The 18,941-nt window shown below is 47.3% G+C and overlaps 1 protein-coding gene across 1 annotated transcript in view; it reads right to left on the bottom strand.

Annotated features, from left to right (window-relative positions):
* The window catches only part of ATAT1 (alpha tubulin acetyltransferase 1), a 42,747-nt gene extending 24,288 nt beyond the window's left edge, over positions 1–18,459 (bottom strand). Inside the window, exons 1-7 of the mRNA XM_015412842.1 lie at positions 18,340–18,459; positions 11,812–12,047; positions 10,127–10,316; positions 8,336–8,396; positions 7,061–7,174; positions 4,569–4,670; positions 462–507 (exon numbers count right to left, since the gene is read on the bottom strand). Coding sequence (XP_015268328.1) covers positions 462–507; positions 4,569–4,670; positions 7,061–7,174; positions 8,336–8,396; positions 10,127–10,316; positions 11,812–12,047; positions 18,340–18,449 — 859 coding nt within the window. The 5' untranslated portion in view covers positions 18,450–18,459. The remainder of the gene's footprint in view (positions 1–461; positions 508–4,568; positions 4,671–7,060; positions 7,175–8,335; positions 8,397–10,126; positions 10,317–11,811; positions 12,048–18,339) is intronic.
* Between the last annotated feature and the right edge of the window lie 482 nt (positions 18,460–18,941).

Genomic DNA, 18,941 nt, shown 5'->3' on the forward strand with positions numbered 1-18,941 from the left:
CTCTTTCCTTCCTTCGTTACTTCTCTCTACTCTCTCGCTCTCTTTCCTTCCTTCTTTACTCCTTCTGTGGCCCAACTCTAGTGAGAAGGGGTTTAAATTTTAAACCCCTTCTCTCTTTGCTTCCCCCCCCCCAAAGGAAAGGGGAGGCTTTTGAAGATGCCTTCCCTCCCTTTTGCTTCCCCTTCTGACATCACTTCCAGTGATGTCAGGGGGCATTGCATATGCTAATGAGCTATTATGCTAATAGCCTAGTAGCTCATTAGCATACCGTATGCTAATGAGCTCCTGCAGCTCTTTTTCTACAAAAAGACCCCTGCACGTACCTATGGACAAACAGACTAGCCTGCTGAAAAGATCACATCTAGCCTATCCCACCAGAGGACTTAAGATCTCTCTGGGCCACACAGAATCGCACTTCATGCAAATGTAAACACACAAGAAGTCTCATGTCACAGACTCACCATGCCGGTGGCTGAAGAAGCCCTGGAAAATCACAAAGTTGTTCACCTGAAAGAGAAAAAAACCTGTTCCTAACTTCCTGCGAGGGACAAAAATAGCACCGTTCTCAAACCCAATCACGGTTGCTGTGCAACGGAAACTGGTCCACTAGAACCCCTAATAGTAGAGGAAATACCACACTGCTTATTTCGCAGCTCATCTGCTGATTTGCTTAAGCCCCTTCGACTGGGAGGAAAAGGAACACACCTTTTAAGGGGAGGAACCGCAGCTCACTGGCAGAGGCCATGCTCGGCAGGCACAAGATTCCAATGCCTGGCACTTCCACTCAAAGAAGCTCTAGCGGCAGAGCAATGCCTTGTGTCGTGAAATAGTTACAGTCCTCAGACTAGAATCTGGGAAATCTATGTTCATCTGTTTTCTGGCCTGGTTATGAGACTGAAACAGCCATGGCTGCCCTGAACTTGTTCCATCTACACAGGCTCCCAATTTGCTTCCACGCCCAATTCAAGGAGCTGGTATGGACCTTTAAAGTCTTATATGTCTTGGGGCCAGCGTACCTTAAGGATCACATCCCCCCCCCCCATGCAGGGCCGGCCTCAACTTATTTTGCACCCTAGGTGAGGATCCCTTCTGGTGCCCCCACCCATGTGCCCACCTGGTCAGAGCCAGTGGGGGGGGGGCTTCTGGCATGGGGGGGGTACAGTTTGTCACCCCTCGTCAGGGTGCCCAGAGAAGAGGCTGACCGGCGGGGCGCTCACAACGCGTTGCTCCCCCGGCCCTGCTGTTGCTGCTCTTGCTGCAGCTGCTAGTCCCCAGCCGCGAGGAAGAGGAGGAGGAGGAGAAGCGCTCTGCTGGGAAGCCAAGGGGGCAGGCAGGGAGAAGTTAGTCGGCCGAAGAGGCAGTGGGTGGCAGAGGTGGCGGCGGGGGTCACCTGGCTGCGGAAATGCAGGGCTTTTGGCGGGGGGGGCAGTTTGGTGCCCCTAAGGGCTGGCGCGCTCTAGGCAAACGCCTAGTTCGCCTAGTGAGCGAGCCGGCCCTGCCCCCATGAACCAACCTGTACGCTCTGGTCATCTCTGAAGGCCTTCCTTCAGGTGTCTCCACCATCTGAGGCTAGACAGGTAGCAACCCAAGAAAGGGCCTTCTCAATCGTGGCTTTGAAACTTTGGAACTCTCTCCCCAGGGAGATTCATCCATCTCTCTCTCTGTCATTATCTTCCCCCAGCAGGTGGAAGAAGACTATTTTGTTTAGCACTCCCTCATTAATTCTTATTAGCTCTCCTGCCCGCTTGTGTGCTGATGTGTTTCTGTGTCCTTTCTTTAATTGTTTGAAATATTTTCTATATACTTGTTATTTTAAACATTGTTTTAATGTTAGAAATGTTTTAATGCTTGACATGTATTATGGTTTACCGACTTGGGAACGAGTCCTCTTTTCTACCGTGGAATAGTTTTTAGAGAACTTGAGTTCCAACTTGAGTGGTGGAGAGCATTTGTCAGCCTATTTAAAAAAAAGGCTTCTGGCCAGGAGAAAAGAGGACTGATGTGCTACTACTATAAACAACTAGAGAGCAATTGAGCCAGCAACTTGAGATAGAGAACAATTGCCAGCCAGTTTAAAAAAAAGAAGGCTTCTGACCGGAGAGAAAAGAGGACTGGTTGCTACTACTAGAAATAAATTAACTGGCTTGCTCCTGATTGAAAAACTTGAAATGGAGTAAGTTATGAGTTAAAAATTATTAATAATTTCAAAAATTTAAAAATGATAACAAAAGAATATTCCATTCAGCTTCATATTTCTTTTCATTCTAAATAAGCACGTTTGTTCCAGGATAATTTGAAAAAAGTAAAAAAGGAGTTAAGCTGTAATAATTTGAAAATGGAACCAGGAGATAATTTGAAGAAAGTAAAAAAAGAAATTAAGCTGTAACAAGAAGCTGACACCTTCCAACATAATAGGATTACTCCTGAGGAAGATTGGTGAAATGAGTTTATAACCGGGTCCTCATTGAGGATGCTGGACTTTTCCTTGAAAATGTTAGAATTTCCTTAGTAATAATGTAAAAGCTTCAGTTGTAATATATTTGATGTTCATAAGATTTATTAAATGTCATTGTCATTTTTATCACAGTATTTGTTTGTTTGTTTGATATATGAACTGGCTCACACAGGGAGGTTTTTTTTAACCTCTTTCCACCAAGTAATACTGACCTCTACATCATGCATTCACTCAGAGAAGCATAGCATATGAATAGTGTGACCAAGCACATAACAATGAATGATCAGATTCCAGTAGAGGTTTCAACGTGTTAAAGAGAAAATGGCAACTATGGTCCAACATTATCTAGAAAAGGAGCACTCCCATGTACAACAAATTAAATCCCTTTCCAAACAGCATTTCTTCTGGTTGTGTTTTTTTTTTCTTTTAGTCAGTTGTAAAGTCAGCTTAGTTCACAAAGGTACAGGATACTAGTCCTGGAGATTTCCAAAAAGCAAGCGATACCTATTTTAGCTTATGTCTGCAGATCACTAACTCCAGCTAACCTTCCCCCCCAAATGTCCTTCAAATAGCCCGACAGTTCTTCTTTTGGATCATGAGGTATATCACAACTTGTTCTCTCATAAGGTACATCACAACTTGATAATCTCCAGAATCCATTTCCCAAATGTATCAATGGATGTAACGGATCGAAAATATTCCCAGAAAGTCAGCATTAGGTGAAGGGCATCACCAAGGATAATCTAGTAAACTGCATATACATGTCAACAACAAAAAAGTCAGGTATCAATGAAATGGAACCTTACAGACATTTCCTTTAATTTCTTAAAGGAGCCTAGAGGTCCCAACACATTCTGAGCACAAGCTCTTCTCCAGGAGAAAAAGCTAGAGAGGATCTGCAAGAAGTTATAAGGAACTCTGCAACCTTCCACATGTTCCCCCATGAACACTTGGAATTCACTGCCACATTAACACTTGGAATTCACTGCCACAGGAAGTGGTGGCGGCTACAAGCATGGACGGCTTCAAAAGGGAATTAGATAAGCATATGGAGCAGAGGTCCATCAGTGGCTATTAGCCACAAGGTATAGATAGGGACTCTGGGGCAAGTGATGCTCTGTCATCTTGGTGCTTGGGGGGGTCAACAGTGGGAGGGCTTCTAATGTCCTGGCCCCACTGCTGGACCTCCTGATGGCACTGGTATTTCTGGCCACTGTGTGACACAGAGTGTTGGACTGGATGGGCCTTTGGCCTGATCCAACATTGGCGTCTCTTATGTTCTTATGATACTTTGACTTCCTACCACGAATTCCCTCCAACCACAACTGTGATTGCCAAACCCATGAAATATTTGTTCATGTGCACGTATACCAGAAAAGACTTGGGCCGATTCATGTGGTCGAAGCCTGGGCAATTCCACCACAATGGGTTGGATCCAGACTGATTTTCCACTCATGCAAGGCGCGTCTTGTCAGTGGAACAGAAAGTTCCTGCCTCCACCCCTCCACTGCAGCCCACTGGTCCCCCAAAAGGCTGCTCCTGAGGGGACAGGGGACCCCCGGGAACAGCACGAGAGGCAAATTGGGGAGTCTGCCACAAGAGGAGGGAATTAGTGGAAGTTACTTCAGCCCTTTCATTAGCAGAAAATTTAGTCTGGATGCAACCCGGTGTGTCAACACCCCCCAGAACCTGGGCAGAGGCAGTCGCCAAGCAAATATTCTGAAGGCATGAGACACAGCTCTGCTACTGAAATTTAGCAAGATCTGGCCCTGTGAACTGTCTGGATGGGAACTAAATTTAAGCTTCTTTGGACAGGAGAGCTCATGATTTATTTATTTTAGATTTATTTATTTATGTATTTTAAAATCTCCTTCAGGAGGCACTGCTACTTGATCCTGTGTTGCCTGCACGACACCCATTAAAGCCCCTAGAAGAGCTATTTCCACCTCCTCCATAGCAGTAGAGCGAAGAAGACTCACCCTCCAAGGCACAGGGTATCTCATGAGCTGCCCAGAGGTAGAGCCATTGTGGGATTGTCTTTGGCAAGCTGCAAATAGGTAGCAAACTGAAGCAGCACAGGAGGGCCCACCCCCTCATGGCGGGAAAGACTCACCTGGGGGATAGTGTCACAGAGACTGTAGTGTTTCCGGAGGAAGCACAGGAGTTTCTCTGAGGGGCGGTCCACGGCCAACTGGTGGGGCTCCACTCGCTCTTGCTGAAGGAGGAGGAAAACAAATTGAAGTGAAGGTGCAGGGAAAGTCTATTGTCTATTTGCTGGCTCTCCGGGGCAACCGGCTGACTGCTGCATGAAACAGGATAGTGGATTAGATGGACCACCGGATTGCTTCATTGGAGATCACCGTCTGTTCACAGAGAAGAGAATACGACTTCCAGCTCAGGAGAGGAGACTGAAATACAGGAGTTGTCACTACAGCGTCCAGTTTAAAGCCAGTGACAAATTTCTACAAGCCCTGAAGGGGAGAAGTACGGCAAGGGAAGAGGGCAGGGGAACCCATGCTATCTACAAGCTGTTAGCTTTGGAGAAAGCACTCTCTCCATTAAAACAAGGTGATTCTGTAAACTAGAACACGTGGAGCTACTTTATATTAATTCAGATGGACAATCTATCAAAGTCAGCATTGTGTAAAGTAAAGGTAAAGGTTCCCTTGCTCGAAAGCCAGTCGAATCCAACTCTAGGGTTGCGGTGCTCATCTCTGTTTCAAAGCCAAAGAGCCAGCGCTGTCCGAAGACGTTTCCGTGGTCATGTGGCCGGCATGACTAATAAAATATTTTTAAAAAAAAAAAAAAAACTAAACACCAAGGTGCACAGAACGCTGTTACCTTCCCACCAAAGTGGTACCTATTTATCTACTTGCAATTTCATGCTTTCGAACTGCTAGGTTGGCAGGAGCAGGAACTAGAGATGGGAGCTCACTCCGTCATGCGGCACCCGGGTCTCGAACTGCTGAACTACTGACCTTCCACAGCTTGCAGTTCAGCGTCTTAACCACTTGAGCCACGCAGCTCCTCAGCATTGTGTACTCCAACTGTAAGTAGCTTCCCAGGTTCTCAGGTAGGAGTGTCTTTTACATAACCCTAGTACCTGATTTTTAGGGGCCGCAGTGGATCAGAGGTTAAGACACTGAGCTGCAGAGCGGAAAGTCTGTAGTTCAGCAGTTGGAGACCCTAGCGTCACGTGGCACCAGCTCCTGCCAACCTAGCAGTTCAAAAGCAAGAAATTGCAAGTAGATAAATAGGTACTGCTTTGGTGGGAAGGTAACAGAGTTCCGTGCGCCTCGGCGTTTAGTCATGCCGGCCACATGACCACGGAAACGTCTTTGGACAGCGCTGGCTCTTCGGCTTGGAAACAGAGATTAGTACCGCCCCCTAGAGTTGGATTCGACTGGCTTTTGAGCAAGGGAAACCTTTACCTTTACCTTAGTACCTGATTACTTTATGTGGAGATGCCAGGGATTGAACCTGGGACCTTCTCGCTACAAAGCAGATGCTCTACCCCTGACCCTCAAGCCCTCTCCTGAGCTTGCCAACTGGCTACACACTCCCCAACCTACAAGTAAACTAGTAGCAAATTGGTCTGTTACTAGCCAGCAGCCAAGCCTTTTCTCCTGGAACCAGCAGAGGCATCATCTCTATAGAAGAAGAAGAAAAAGAGAAGAAGAGAAGAGATTGGATTTATACCCCGCCCTTCACTTGGAGTCTCAGAGCAGCTTACAAACTCCTTTCCCTTCCCCTCCCCACAACAGACACCCTGTGAGGTGGGTGGGGCTGAGAGAACTCTGACACAAACTGCTCTTTTACAAGGACAGCTGTACCAGAGCTTGTGACGGACCCAAGGTCACCTCAGCAGGTGCAAGTGGAGGAGTGGGGAATCAAACCCGGTTCTCCCAGATTATTTTCCGTGCACTTAACCACTACACCAAACTGGCTCTCTATAGGCTGTGCAGCCACCCATCCTAGGGAAACACAGCAGAGTATCTCTCTCCACAGCTGTACCAAGACCTTTTGCTACTTCCATATATACATACCAGTCAGGGTAACCAAATACACTGACCGTACAACCAATCCCATTGGTCCCGTTCGGCTAGAGAACCACGAGCAGAACAATTCTGGGACTCTGTGGTAGGGTTGCCAGGCCTCAGTTGGAAAATACCCGGAGACTTTGGGGGTGGAGCCAGGAAAGGGTGGGGGCTCAGCATGGTACAGTGCCACAGAGTCCACCCTTCAAAGCAGCCATTTTCTCCAGGGGGGAATGATCTCTGTCAGCTGGGCATCAGCCGTAAAAGCGGGAGGTCTCCAGGCCCCACCTGGAGGCTGGCAACCCTACTCTGTAGCCAATTAGAGGCCACCTATTAGATGCAATGAATTCACATTCAGGGCATAATTTCCTTTGGAGGAGACTCTGAGGAGACGTCTTCCTTCATGCCCACTTTCTCACTGATCACCATGTCCGGAGTCCAGAAGGAAGTCTCTCCACCAATCTGATTAGCTCATGATCCCCGAATGGCCTTCACCCAGCTGGGATATCATACTGAAGGGCACCGGCTGGGATTTAACTGCCCCGGGGATAAGACCAAAAAGGATCACCTGCAACATGTAGTGGAAGAGCTCCTTGCCATAGCCATGCCTCTGGAGGGATTCATGAATGTAGAAGTCCAGGACGCACAGGGGATCCATTTCATTGTGAGCGCCGTGGCGATCCTGAAAAAAAAAGGGAAGGAGACTTGATAAGACTGGTATCGGTGTGAAAAACTGAGCATGGGGAAACAAGGCACACGTACCTCTCTCTCTCTGAAAGCGAATGGAGGCTTAGCCTCCCAGCCACCTAAAAAACCCTGCACAATCCCATTTTTATCTCGGCCCTCCACTAAGGGACGCAGGGTAACATACAGGTTTCTCTAGTGGTGTGGCAGTGAGAGTGTCAGCCGAGGATCTGGCAGACCCAGGTTCAAATTCCCACTCTGCCCTGAAGCTCCGTCGGTTGACCTTGGCGGGGACCCAGTCACACACTCCCAGCCTAGCCCACCTCACAGGGCTGTTGTGAGAATAAAGAGAACAATGATAAAGAGAACGTCACCCTGAGCTCTTGGGGGGAACTACTCTTAGGTCTCAGGGGATTCTCCGATCCACAGCTTGTCTGCCTACTTTACACACCTGTCACCAGCATTAGAGAACAAGACCCTTTGGAAGCACGACTCTGCCCAAAGCATACAGTACTGTGAAAGGAGCCGTTAAAGATCTGCTTGTCTCTAAGCTTGGCCCTTCATCTTCCTACCACAGGAACATAAGCATCAGCCAGCTTCATAGCCGCTGTGGAAGAGTAGCCAGGCAGGCCTGTCTTCTTCCCAGTCACAGAAGAAGAGGAGGAGGAGGAGACTGGATTCTCAGAGTGGTTTACAATCTCCTTTCCCTTCCTCTCCCCACAACAGACACCCTGTGAGGTAGGTGGGGCTGAGAGAGCTCTCTCTCGAGAACTGCTCTTGAGAGAACAGCTCTGAAAGAACTTGTGACTGACCCAAGGTCACCCCAGCAGCTGCATGTGGAGGAGTGGGGAATCAAACCCGGTTCTCCCAGATTAGAGTCTACACTCCCAACCTACTACACTGAACTGTCTCTTTGCCTTTGCATAGCCTCCTGAACATGAAAGACTCCACTCTAAGAAATGGCTGTCCAGACTGCTGTACTGATTCCAGGGATACTGCTGGAGACAGGGAGCTACGTGCCACCATTTAGCTTAGTGCCTTGGATAGATGCGCTCACTCACATCAGGCTGGACAGAGGGCCTCAACTCTAAGAGGACGACATCCTCAGCCTTGCTCTCTGCAGCTCTCCCCACAAAGGCAATTGTCCAGCAGAACTCACCAGTACAAAGAGTTTCTTGTATCCAACCTTGAGGAAGCCAATCACGACCCCCTTCCCGGTTCTGGAAGCAAGGAAAGAAACAAATGTTGAACAAGTGACCCATTGAGGCCAGGAAGCCTCTATGAGGGCCTACAGATAGCTCATTCACTGATGAGAGAAAAAAATGGTAAAGTTTGGCCTAGTAATTTCAGAGGTTTATAAATCTTTACATGAATAAGGAGGAGGAGGACAGATTTCACTCTTTCACTCTTTCACTCAGAGTGGCTTACAATCTTTTTTCCATTCCCCTCCACACAACAGACACTCTATGAGGAAGGTGGGGCTGAGAGAGCTCTGACTGAGAACTGCTCTTTTTCAAGGACAGCTCTGACAGAACTATGGCTTGTCCAAGGTCATCCAGCAGCTGCCAGTGGAGGAGTGGGGAATCAAATCCGGCTCTCTCAGATCAGAGTCCGTGCACTTAGCCACTACACCAAACTGGCTCAGAAGAGATCCAATGTGAATAACGTTGGAGAGGTAAAATCCATCAGTGTTTCACAGCCCACCATGGTCTCATCAACTTCTCATTTTGTCAATTGCCTTGGATTTTCAGAATTGGTACGTGTGGGGGACCATGTATGTGACTAGCAGAAGGCTTTCTCTTGATGGGTTACAAGGTGTATGGGGCTCAAGGAAAACACTGATTAGTAGGTGGAAACTGATTTTAATTGGTGGACATCAGAGTTAAGGGCATGGTTTGAGGCTATGGTTCAGACTTCCATTGTGATAGTAAATGGGGGTGGGGAGAAAACACTAAAGACAGTCTCATCTTCTTTGTTGTTTAAACCCTAAATTATCTCACATTCTCTGTCCCAGAAAGCTACCTGTGTAGAGATTTGTGTAATGTGCACATTTATTTACATTTAATTAATCGCATTTACATTTAAATAATCACTCTTGTAGGATGCAGATAGCTGATTGACTAAAAAATTCTTTACAACAGATAGCTCCATAATTCTAGTCCTTTGCTGCCCCCTTGCTGTCCACAAGTTTTGCTGAGAAGCAACTCGTTGTCCCATAGCCAGTTCTATATTCTAGACAGAACTTGAAAACCCACCCTGTCTTTCTACCAGCACTGCACTTGGCCACATTGAACCCCATTTGCCATGTTGACGCCCACTCGCCCATCCTTGACAGATCCCCTTGGAGTGCCTCACAATCCTCACTGGTTTTCAGCCTTTGGAGCCAAACCATACTCCTGTACTGAAAGGCATCACATATTCCTTACCATCTGACACATAAGGTCAAACACGGTCCTCCAGCTACGGACCCAAAATATAATTGCCTGTTTTGCTGGCTGCTTGTAACTGTAAGAGTAGGGGAATGTTGTCAAAACTTTGACAGGTCATAACATACTTATGGTCAGTGTTCCCTCTAAGCTGAGTTAGTGTGAGCTAGCGCAAAGTTTTTTAGCCTTCAGCTCACACGTTTTTTCTTTGCTCAGAAAGGATGGCTCCAGAACAAACTAATTTATGCAGTAGCCAAATCACTCGCTCACAAATTTAATGCCAGCAGCTCACAAAGTAGAATTTTTGCTCACAGGACTCCACAGCTTAGAGGGAACAGTGCTTATGGTCTGTGTGCGATTTAGTGGGCCATAGATTAGGCAAGAGACACTTCCTCACATGGTCAGGTCTCTCACACAGCCATGGGGCCTAAACATTTCTCTCAACAGACTGAAATCTCATTTGGGAACAACACGGCAGCCTCACTTTCAAAACAACAGTCTGTTGTACTGTTATATAGCCAAACCTAGCCCTAAAGCTCATGCTGGATTTGTCCAGTTTTTCCTTCCCCGTGAATAAGCTCATGATCACCTTTGCCCTTCTTTCCTCATTCTCCTGGCTGGTACTCACAGCTGAGCTGGGATTGGAACTCAGACCGCCATGGCACAAATCCAGCATTAACAACAGGGCTGGAAGGGAAGCTATGAACTCCAAGGCTGCAAAACAGACATCTAAATCACATGGCAGTTGGCTGACAGCGATTCACCTAATCAAACCATCAATCAGCCAGATTTAATCAGCCAATGACCAGCACAAATCGCAAAATTACAAGTTACAGACAGAACAAGGAAACTCAAACAAAAAAGTGTACCATAATAACCATATACAGAAACAATATCAGATTATAAAATGAGCTGAAATTTAAATTCAGTAGGAGAGTAGAAGGCGAACTGATTGACCAGCCACAGACAACAGAGAACACCACAAACTCCTGGCAACTAGACTTAAGGAGAGTGATCTGTGTGTGCTGCTCAAGCGCAGAAGGGTGTCAAGGTCTTGGTGACAGCAGCTCTTGAGGTGTCTGGTCGAATATGAATCCGAACGGGATCTGTCTGCCTGCTCTTTCCTGGTGACCTCTATTTATTTATTTATTAGATTTGGACCCTGCCCTCCCTGCATAGTGGAATACAAAAACAACAAAGGACAATAGAGTGAGAGAGATACTGAAACCAGAAACACTAAACTCCGAACAACACTACAGTCTCTGAATGTTCTAGTTCCCATTTTTTATAGGATGCCTCAGCTATTGTATAGTTAGATTTTGCTTGACTACATCCTATTTGTTCATTTGGCTACTGTGTTTTTGTAAATTCTGTGAGTTCATTTGCACAGGTTTTTTTGTATTTGACTGTAGTGTTGTACTATTTTCAATAGAGTTACTATTTGTGAATTTTCACTGGTGGGACATTTATACTCTCACTATATATGATTCTTTTTCTAGTAGTGGGGAGCTTCTTAGGTGCAGCTGTCAGGTAGCCCTGTCATGGGTCTGGAATGTGGAGGGGTGTTCTCCTCCTCAGCTCTTCCCTGTCCAGCTACTGTACGCTATCTCAGGCTTGACCTTGTAGTCTCCAGCTGCATTTACTCGGCTGGGAAAGTAACGGCTTTCTGCTATGCCTGCTTGCTTTTGCCGTGTGCATGAACTATAATCATTGGCTTCAGCTCATTAGGGGGCGGGATGTTTGATTTCACTATGTCAGAGACCCTTATACTGGCTATTCCTGACACAAGCTGTATACGTGATCATTAGTACTGGATCCATCAATAAACAGTTATCTTCTTATGAAGCCCTGTGTGGTGTGACCTGACTAACAACCCTGACAGCAGCTCACTTTCAGAGTTTAGTGTTTCTGGTTTCAGTATCTCCCTGCATAGCAGGCTCAGGGCGGCTCCGATCATATACAAAATATATATGTACAAATTAAAACAAAACTCCCATAAGATACAATAAAAATCCTATCATAAAGATCAAAACAACAACAACACGGTGCTGAAAGAATCTACCTGCCACTGCATTCCCATTCCGTTGCCTGAGACTGGTGGAGCTTCACTAGGAACAGAATTGACCTTTGAATAAGTTTCCCTTGTTGCCGAGAATGGCGACAGAAAACCCCAGTTAAGGAGATCTCAAGCAGCAGGGCTCAGAAAGGCCTGCGGCTGAAAGCTCAGAGTGCTGCTGCCGGTCAGAGTAGAGGATACTGGGCGAAATGCATCTGAAGTTAGGCTCAGCATAATGGAGCATCACGTGACTCACAGATGACAGCAGCGGCTCTTGCTGCTCCACCTCCTTGCCCTTGTAAACCTCCAGCCCCAAATCCTGACTTACCTTGGCAGAAGCCTTGCCCATCTCATCGATGATCATCATGAGCTGCTGCTGCAGATCCACTCTAAATATAAAAAGACACCCACATGGAATCACAACGCAAACGTGCAACTAGAGGTTAACCAAGCCTTGGGGGAAGTCGGAAGCACTGCAGGCATCCCCAAGTCAGAAGAATATATGGCCCCTTCCCTGTGGCCTGGTCCTACACATGGTAACATGGAGTGAAGCTGCCTGATGTCTTCTCAATTTGCTCCCAAGTGTGAAAAGGACTGCAGCCTTACAGCACAGCTCCAACTACTAGAGAAGAAGAGTTGGGTTTATACTACGGTTACCAAGTACCTACCTTCGAATTGGCGGGGGACACATGGTTCCCGGCCAGAACACCCCCCCGGTGGAACCCATCCCCGCTGCACCATGCCATCGCCCAGACGATCATCTGGGCGATGGCATCGTGTGGCACATTTGTTTTCCGCGCGGGAATGTTCCTGACAAGATGCATGTGTCCCCTGCCGATTCAAGGTAAGTACCTGGTAAGCCTAGTTTATACCCTGCCCTTCACTTGGAGTCTCAGAACGGCTTACGATCTCCTTCCGTTCCTCTCCCCACAGCAGACACCCTGTGAGGTAGGTGGGGCTGAGAGAGCTCTGACAGAAACTGCTCTTGAGAGAAAAGCTCTGAGAGAACTGTGACTGACCCAAGGTCACCCAGCTGGCTGCTTGTGGAAGAGTGGGGAACCAAACCCGGTTCTCCATATTAGAGTCCGCCACTCTTAACCACAACACCAAACTTCTCCCAGAAGTAAAAATCAAAGGCCTATAGCTCAGCAGTAGAACACGTGCTTTCCATGTAGAAAATGTAAGATGAGAAAACTACAGAAAGCCAATATTGTACAGTGGTTAGCATGCTGGAGTACAATCTGGGAGGCCTGTGTTCAAGGCTCTGCTCAGCCATGATGCTCACTGGGTAATTCTGGGTCAGTCACACTCTCTCAACCTGAGCCAGCTCACAGGGATGTCTCAAGAATAAAAGGAGGGAGAGGGGAGGAGAACCACTCTGAGCATCTTTGGGGAAGGTTAAGTGTTGTGGTTCAGTGTGCGGACTCTAATCTGGGAGAACCGGGTTTGATGCCCCACTCCTCCACTTGCATCTGCTGGATGACCTTGGGCAAGCCGTAGTTCTGATAAGAGCTGTTCTTGAAAAAGAGCCGTTTCTGTCAGAGCTCTCTCAGCCCCACCCACCTCACAGGGTGTCTGTTGTGGGGAGGGGAAGGGAAAGGAGTTTGTAAGCCGCTCTGAGACACCTTTGGGTAGTGAAAGGCGGGGTATAAATCCAATCTCCTCTTCTTCTTCTAAATCTATAATAATATGAAACCAACAGTTGTCTGCAAGCAGGGAATACGTCGTTTCAGAGGGTGGCTGTATTGGTCTACAGCAGGGGTGGGCAAACTTGCTTAACGTAAGAGCCGCACAGAATAAACGTCAGATGTTTGAGAGCCGCAGGACACGAACAAATATTATAGACATGGGGGGGGTTGTGTTTTTTTTAAGATAAGATTTTATTGTGGTCCACGGGAAATAGCAGTGAAACCAAGCAATCATGCACTGCTTGCTGAAGGAGAAAAACAAAATAAGTTACAAGAGGGACTGTTAAGGGGGAGACGGATGCACTGACAATCGTTTCACCTCCTCTAAGGTCAAGGGTGATGGGCGAGACGGCCAGGCAGGCCCCACAAGCACATCAGTCCAAGGAGCTGCGGGTTGACTGAAGGAGGCAGTTTCGGGTAGGGCTCTCCGGGGCCTGACGGCTCTCTTCTCTCGCTCAGAAAAAGGGAAGCGTCGGACGAGGGTGCGAGGGTATAGACATGTTTTTAATTGAAAAATATGCAAATTTGCTTTTTATTAACATTAAACGAGACTGCCAGAAATAAAAACAAAAGGGGTAAAAATAGATATTGATAATGATATTTATTTGTCCAATTATATTTGTAGGCTTGGGGGGGGGGGCTTTGAGAATGCATTTCAAGCTAAAGTTGCTTTCTCTCTCTGCTCCCTCCTCACCTGAAGCCTGCCCAGGGAGGGGAACACTGGCTGGGGAAGGGAAGACCGATTGGGGAGACATGCCTCCGCTTCGCTTCCCCAGCTGCCTTGCTGGGAGCCACACAATATGTGTGAAAGAGCCGCGTGTGGCTCCCGAGCCCCAGTTTGGCCACCCCTGGTCTACAGCAAAAGAGTTACATTTGACCCCGGTTGCATGTTGTAAAGGATCCAGAGGGTATCACCCATATTGTAATCAGCTTGATTAGAGCAGAGGGGAAATGCCTGGGAACGGAAAATTAGCATCTGTAGTGACACAGGGAATACGTAGAGTCCTTGCTAGGCGAGCCGCTGTGTTTTCTCGATCCGGCTCTTCTTGCCCTGAATGGAACTAGAGATCGCTCCAAGACAGAGAGGGAGAACAGAAGCAGCGCACACTCATTCGCCGTTTTTGCTTAAAGAAACCAAAAGAGAGGCGCTGATCATAGGACCTCAGCCAGTTTGGTGTAGTGGTTAAGTGCGCGGACTCTAATCTGGGAGAACCGGGTTTGATTCCCTACTCCTCCACTTGCACCTGCTGATGTGACCTTGGGTCAGTCACAAGCTCTGGCACAGCTGTCCTTGAAAAAGAGCAGTTTGTGTCAGAGTTCTCTCAGCCACACCCACCTCACAGGGTGTCTGTTGTGGGGAGGGGAAGGGAAAGGCGTTTGTAAACCACTCTGAGACTCCAAGTGAAGGGCGGGGTATAAATCCAATCTCTTCTTCTTCTTCTTCCCTTCAGTGACACACAATAAACAGGGTATATCTAAGCGTGAAAGGAACAATGTCGTTTAAATATACGTGAGAGGGGTCAGCACATCTTCACACCAAAGCGAGAGAGGCGAGAATTATTTCCAGGGCTTGTGAAAGTGGTTGTGAAGCATGCAGAGCTTCCCCGCCCCCAGTCACCATTAGTATCCTGTCTGCAGGGAGTGATGTTCTTTAACCCCTTTAACCACTAGATGCCCCTCTTCTTCCACCAATGGGCTTGGGATCCCTCGCTCCCTCCCAGCTCCCCCACAACATTCTCGTTCTGCTTTCACCAAGGCCGAGGGGCAGAGGCCAACAATCCTAGCATGTCTCTCCCTCCCACCAGTAATGCTCTCTCAAAACAGTAGAATCGAGAAGCTGTTGCCTCAGTCACAGGGGACAGCCGGGTGAGCCCCCTCCTCCCCCCTCCTTTATTCCCAACAGCGATAAAGCCACAATGTCACGGGCCTTGGGGCAAACAGATCACATCAGGTTGCTGTAGCTGATTGAGCTCATTACAGCAAAGAGCTGCACAAAGCAGAAATAAGATGTCACAAAAGATAAACAGTTTAAAAGGGCCCCATGCCGTTTCATAGTGGAAACGGAAGAGGACGCGTCTGACCAGTACAGGGATTTGGGATTGCCAGCTGGGACCTGTTTTGCCCATGCGTCCAAGTGATTCCAAAAAAGGAGGAGGTATCCAAGTATTGCTCTCAGAGATGACAGCAATATAAGCTGCTGTTGTTTGTAATGAAGTAATCCTTTTAGCACTTTCTGTTGAAGGCTTTCCAGATATGTTCTAAAGAATCATAGGGTACCTCTGAACCTTCTTAGAAATTCATCAGTGGCAACGTTTTGGGAAAAAATAAAACAACTCATTCAAGAAATAGTAGAAATAAACTTACCATTGAATCCAGAAGTATATTTACTAAACATGTTGCCTGACAAAATAAACTATAACGATGCACGTTTGACTCTCTATATCCTCACAAGCGCTAGAATAGCTATAGCAAAATGTTGGAAATCTGATAAATTGCCAGATAGAGAAGAATTAATTATAAAAATCATGGCTATAAAAGAAATGGACAAAATAAATACGTTACTAGCGGGAAAATTTGATAGTGTGTTTAAGAAAAGATGGCAGAAACTAGATAGATGGTTAGAAATGTATGGATAAGATGCTCCAAAAATGTTGTAAAACTAACACAATTATTTTGTATATGATGTAAAAAACCAAAATAAACTACTTAAAAAAAAAAGAAGGCAGGTAATTTATTTACTTCACTTATACCTCCCCTTTGTTCGCAATGAGGACTCAAAGTGGCTCACGTTGTTCTCCTTTCTTCAATTTGCTCTTCACAACAACCCTGAGAGGTAGGTTAGCCCAAGGGTATGAGACTGGCCCCAAGGACACCCAGCAGGCTTCAGACCCGGGTCTCCCAGCCCAGCACTTGAAACCCAGAGTTTGAAAGGCAGCTTGTCATTTCTCCTTGACCTCTGTAACACACACACTCACAGGGAAAGCACTGGCTGCATACTAATCTCTGTTAACAGAAACCAACTGTGGGGCCAACGAAGCGTACAAGCATGATCTGCATGAACTGAGTATGCACCAAGATTCTCTGCAGTGCATATGGCTTGCATGACAGATGCACAGGAGGTGTCTTCTTGGCAGACAATTCAGTGCAGAAAGGGTTCCTTGAAAGTAGAAAGATTGAGGGGTGAACTGCTGCTATCAACAGGAGCAGCATCCTTTGCAGAAGTACACCAGCATGTGGTACGTACCTGGGATGAATTGGGTTCAGTAAGTCTGTTAAGCCTTTAAGGTGCCCTCCCCACTTTTTGGGTTTTGCTATAGGGGAGTTTTACCTGTTCTCATGTGCTAGGGTACTGGGGCAAGAAATGTACACAGTATAGCACTGGGGGGTTGTCATACAGACAGGAGATACAAGCAGTGTTCTCTCTAAGCTGAGTTAGTGTGAGTCAGCTCAGAGTTTTTTTAGCCTCCAGCTCACAGGAAGGATGGTTCCAAAGCACACTAATTTATGCAGCAGCCAAATCACTTGCTCACAACTTTAATGCCAGTAGCTCACAAGGTAAAATTTTCGCTCACAAGACTCCACAGCTTGGAGGGAGCATTGGATACAAGGAATTATCCATCATGTCCTGTAAGGAAAATGGCCAAGATGGCTGTTTTAGTTGATTTTAAACTTAACCCCCAACACCAATAGCAGGGTGCCCATGCCGTAATCTGTACCACAGACCAAACAGAGTCCTAGTGCTAGAAAGCATGCTCTGCAATTTGCACACTAGCTCTAACTAAGCACTTTGGTATCTTTATTGTATTCAAAGCACTCCTGAGAGGCAAATTAGGGGGACAGACACAGATGAGTTCAAAGACATCTAATTAATTGCTGGCTCAGTCCAGCTTTTCCAGTTCTATCCACTGGCTTAAAGTTGCTAAGCAGGAGCAGCGACTAATTTACACACACAGTTTGATGGATCTGTACATTATTATTATCTCATCCTTCCAGCCATGAATCCAAGGTGACATGCACAGAAGCAACCCCCTCTTCACAATGGCCCTGCAAGGCTGGTTAGGGGAATGCCTGGTGCAAAGCCACCCAGGGAGCTTCAAGACTGAGTCCAATCGAACTCAATATGACCCAGGGACCAGGTTTGGGGTGGGGAACATAAATGATAGTACAGAAAATGGAGGAGGAGGAGGAGATTGGATTTATACCCCGCTCTTCACTCAGAGTGGCTGACAAACTCCTTTCCCCTCCCCACAGGTAGGTGAGGTAGGTGGGTCTGAGAGAGCTCTGACAGAAACTGCTCTTTTTCAAGAACAGCTCTTATCAGAACTATGCTTGCCCAAGGTCATCCAGCCAGGTGCAAGTGGAGGAGTGGGGAATCAAACCCAGTTCTCCCAGATTAGAGTCCGCACAGTTAACCACTACACCAAAATGTCCTAAATAAGCAAAACACTTTCCATGGTGGTAGTTCGAGTTGGTAGCCATGTTAGTCTGTATCGCCAAGATAAAACGGGAGGCCAGTAGCACTTGGGAGATTCACAAAATCTATTCAATCCAGCAGAAGTTTTCGTGAGTCAGAGGTGAGCTTGTTTCACCAGACATACAGTCTGAAAGTTTATGCTGGAAGGAATACATGTGGTGAGTCCCTCCAGTGCCACAGAACTGGCGTTTTTACTTTGCTAAAGAAAGAGCCCAACCAGTACATTGCCCAGACTACACGGCATTCCACACCACAGTGGGAAATAACTGCTCTCCAGCATGCTATACTTCTGACGGGTGTCACCAGCGGTAAATCTAAGAGCTCAGGACGAGGGATGTAGGTATGCAGATACGTTCACGCCTATGCGAGAGACAACTATCTCCCATCATGCTCTGGGACAATAGACAAGGTGGCAACTATTGTCCATCACGAAGGGGCTCGGGAAATACTGAATCAAGGATGCTCGGCCATTGGCTGATGGGAGAGCGGTCGCAATCTCAGGGCGTTGCTATGGGTTACCTGTGGGTCGTGGCGAACCCGGGCCCCCTTCGCCCGGATGGTTGCAAGTGCTGATCCACGGTCGTGATCCGCTCCCCAAATATCACGTCCACATCGAAAGGGAACTCCATGATCCCGGCATCCGGGTCCTTTCTTTCCCCACCCCACTCCCGTCGCGTGGACTTCCGCCTAGCAACGAGGGGGAGTGACTCCGAGAGAGAAGGCGCTTCTCCGAGCGTTCGGCCACGCCCTAAGCAACGAAACCCGCTCTCCGCCCCGTTGCCAGGGTCGGCCTAGCAGGAGTCGGCCTAGCAACCGGATTCCCCGCTCCTCAGCAACCTTCCTCCAGTCGGTAGTGTCTAGACAGGAGTGCGCATCTCCAGGCACCACGGTGGGGCGTGGCAGCCGCCCTGAATCAAGAATGAAGCTAGATTGGGAGAATCCCGTTAAAGCTGCCGGCTTTATTTAATACGGTGGGTTGTGCAGTCCGTTTCCCGAGCATGTTTACTCAGATGTAAGCCCCTCCTGAATTCAGTAGGAATTACTCCCAACTAAATGTAGGGCTGCAACCAACTCTGGGGGATTTACTGCAGAGTAACATGTTTAGGGATAGTGTTACACAA

Source organism: Gekko japonicus, unplaced genomic scaffold (assembly GCF_001447785.1).
Source record: "Gekko japonicus isolate JY-2015 unplaced genomic scaffold, Gekko_japonicus_V1.1 scaffold1199, whole genome shotgun sequence".
NCBI lineage: Eukaryota > Metazoa > Chordata > Lepidosauria > Squamata > Gekkonidae > Gekko > Gekko japonicus.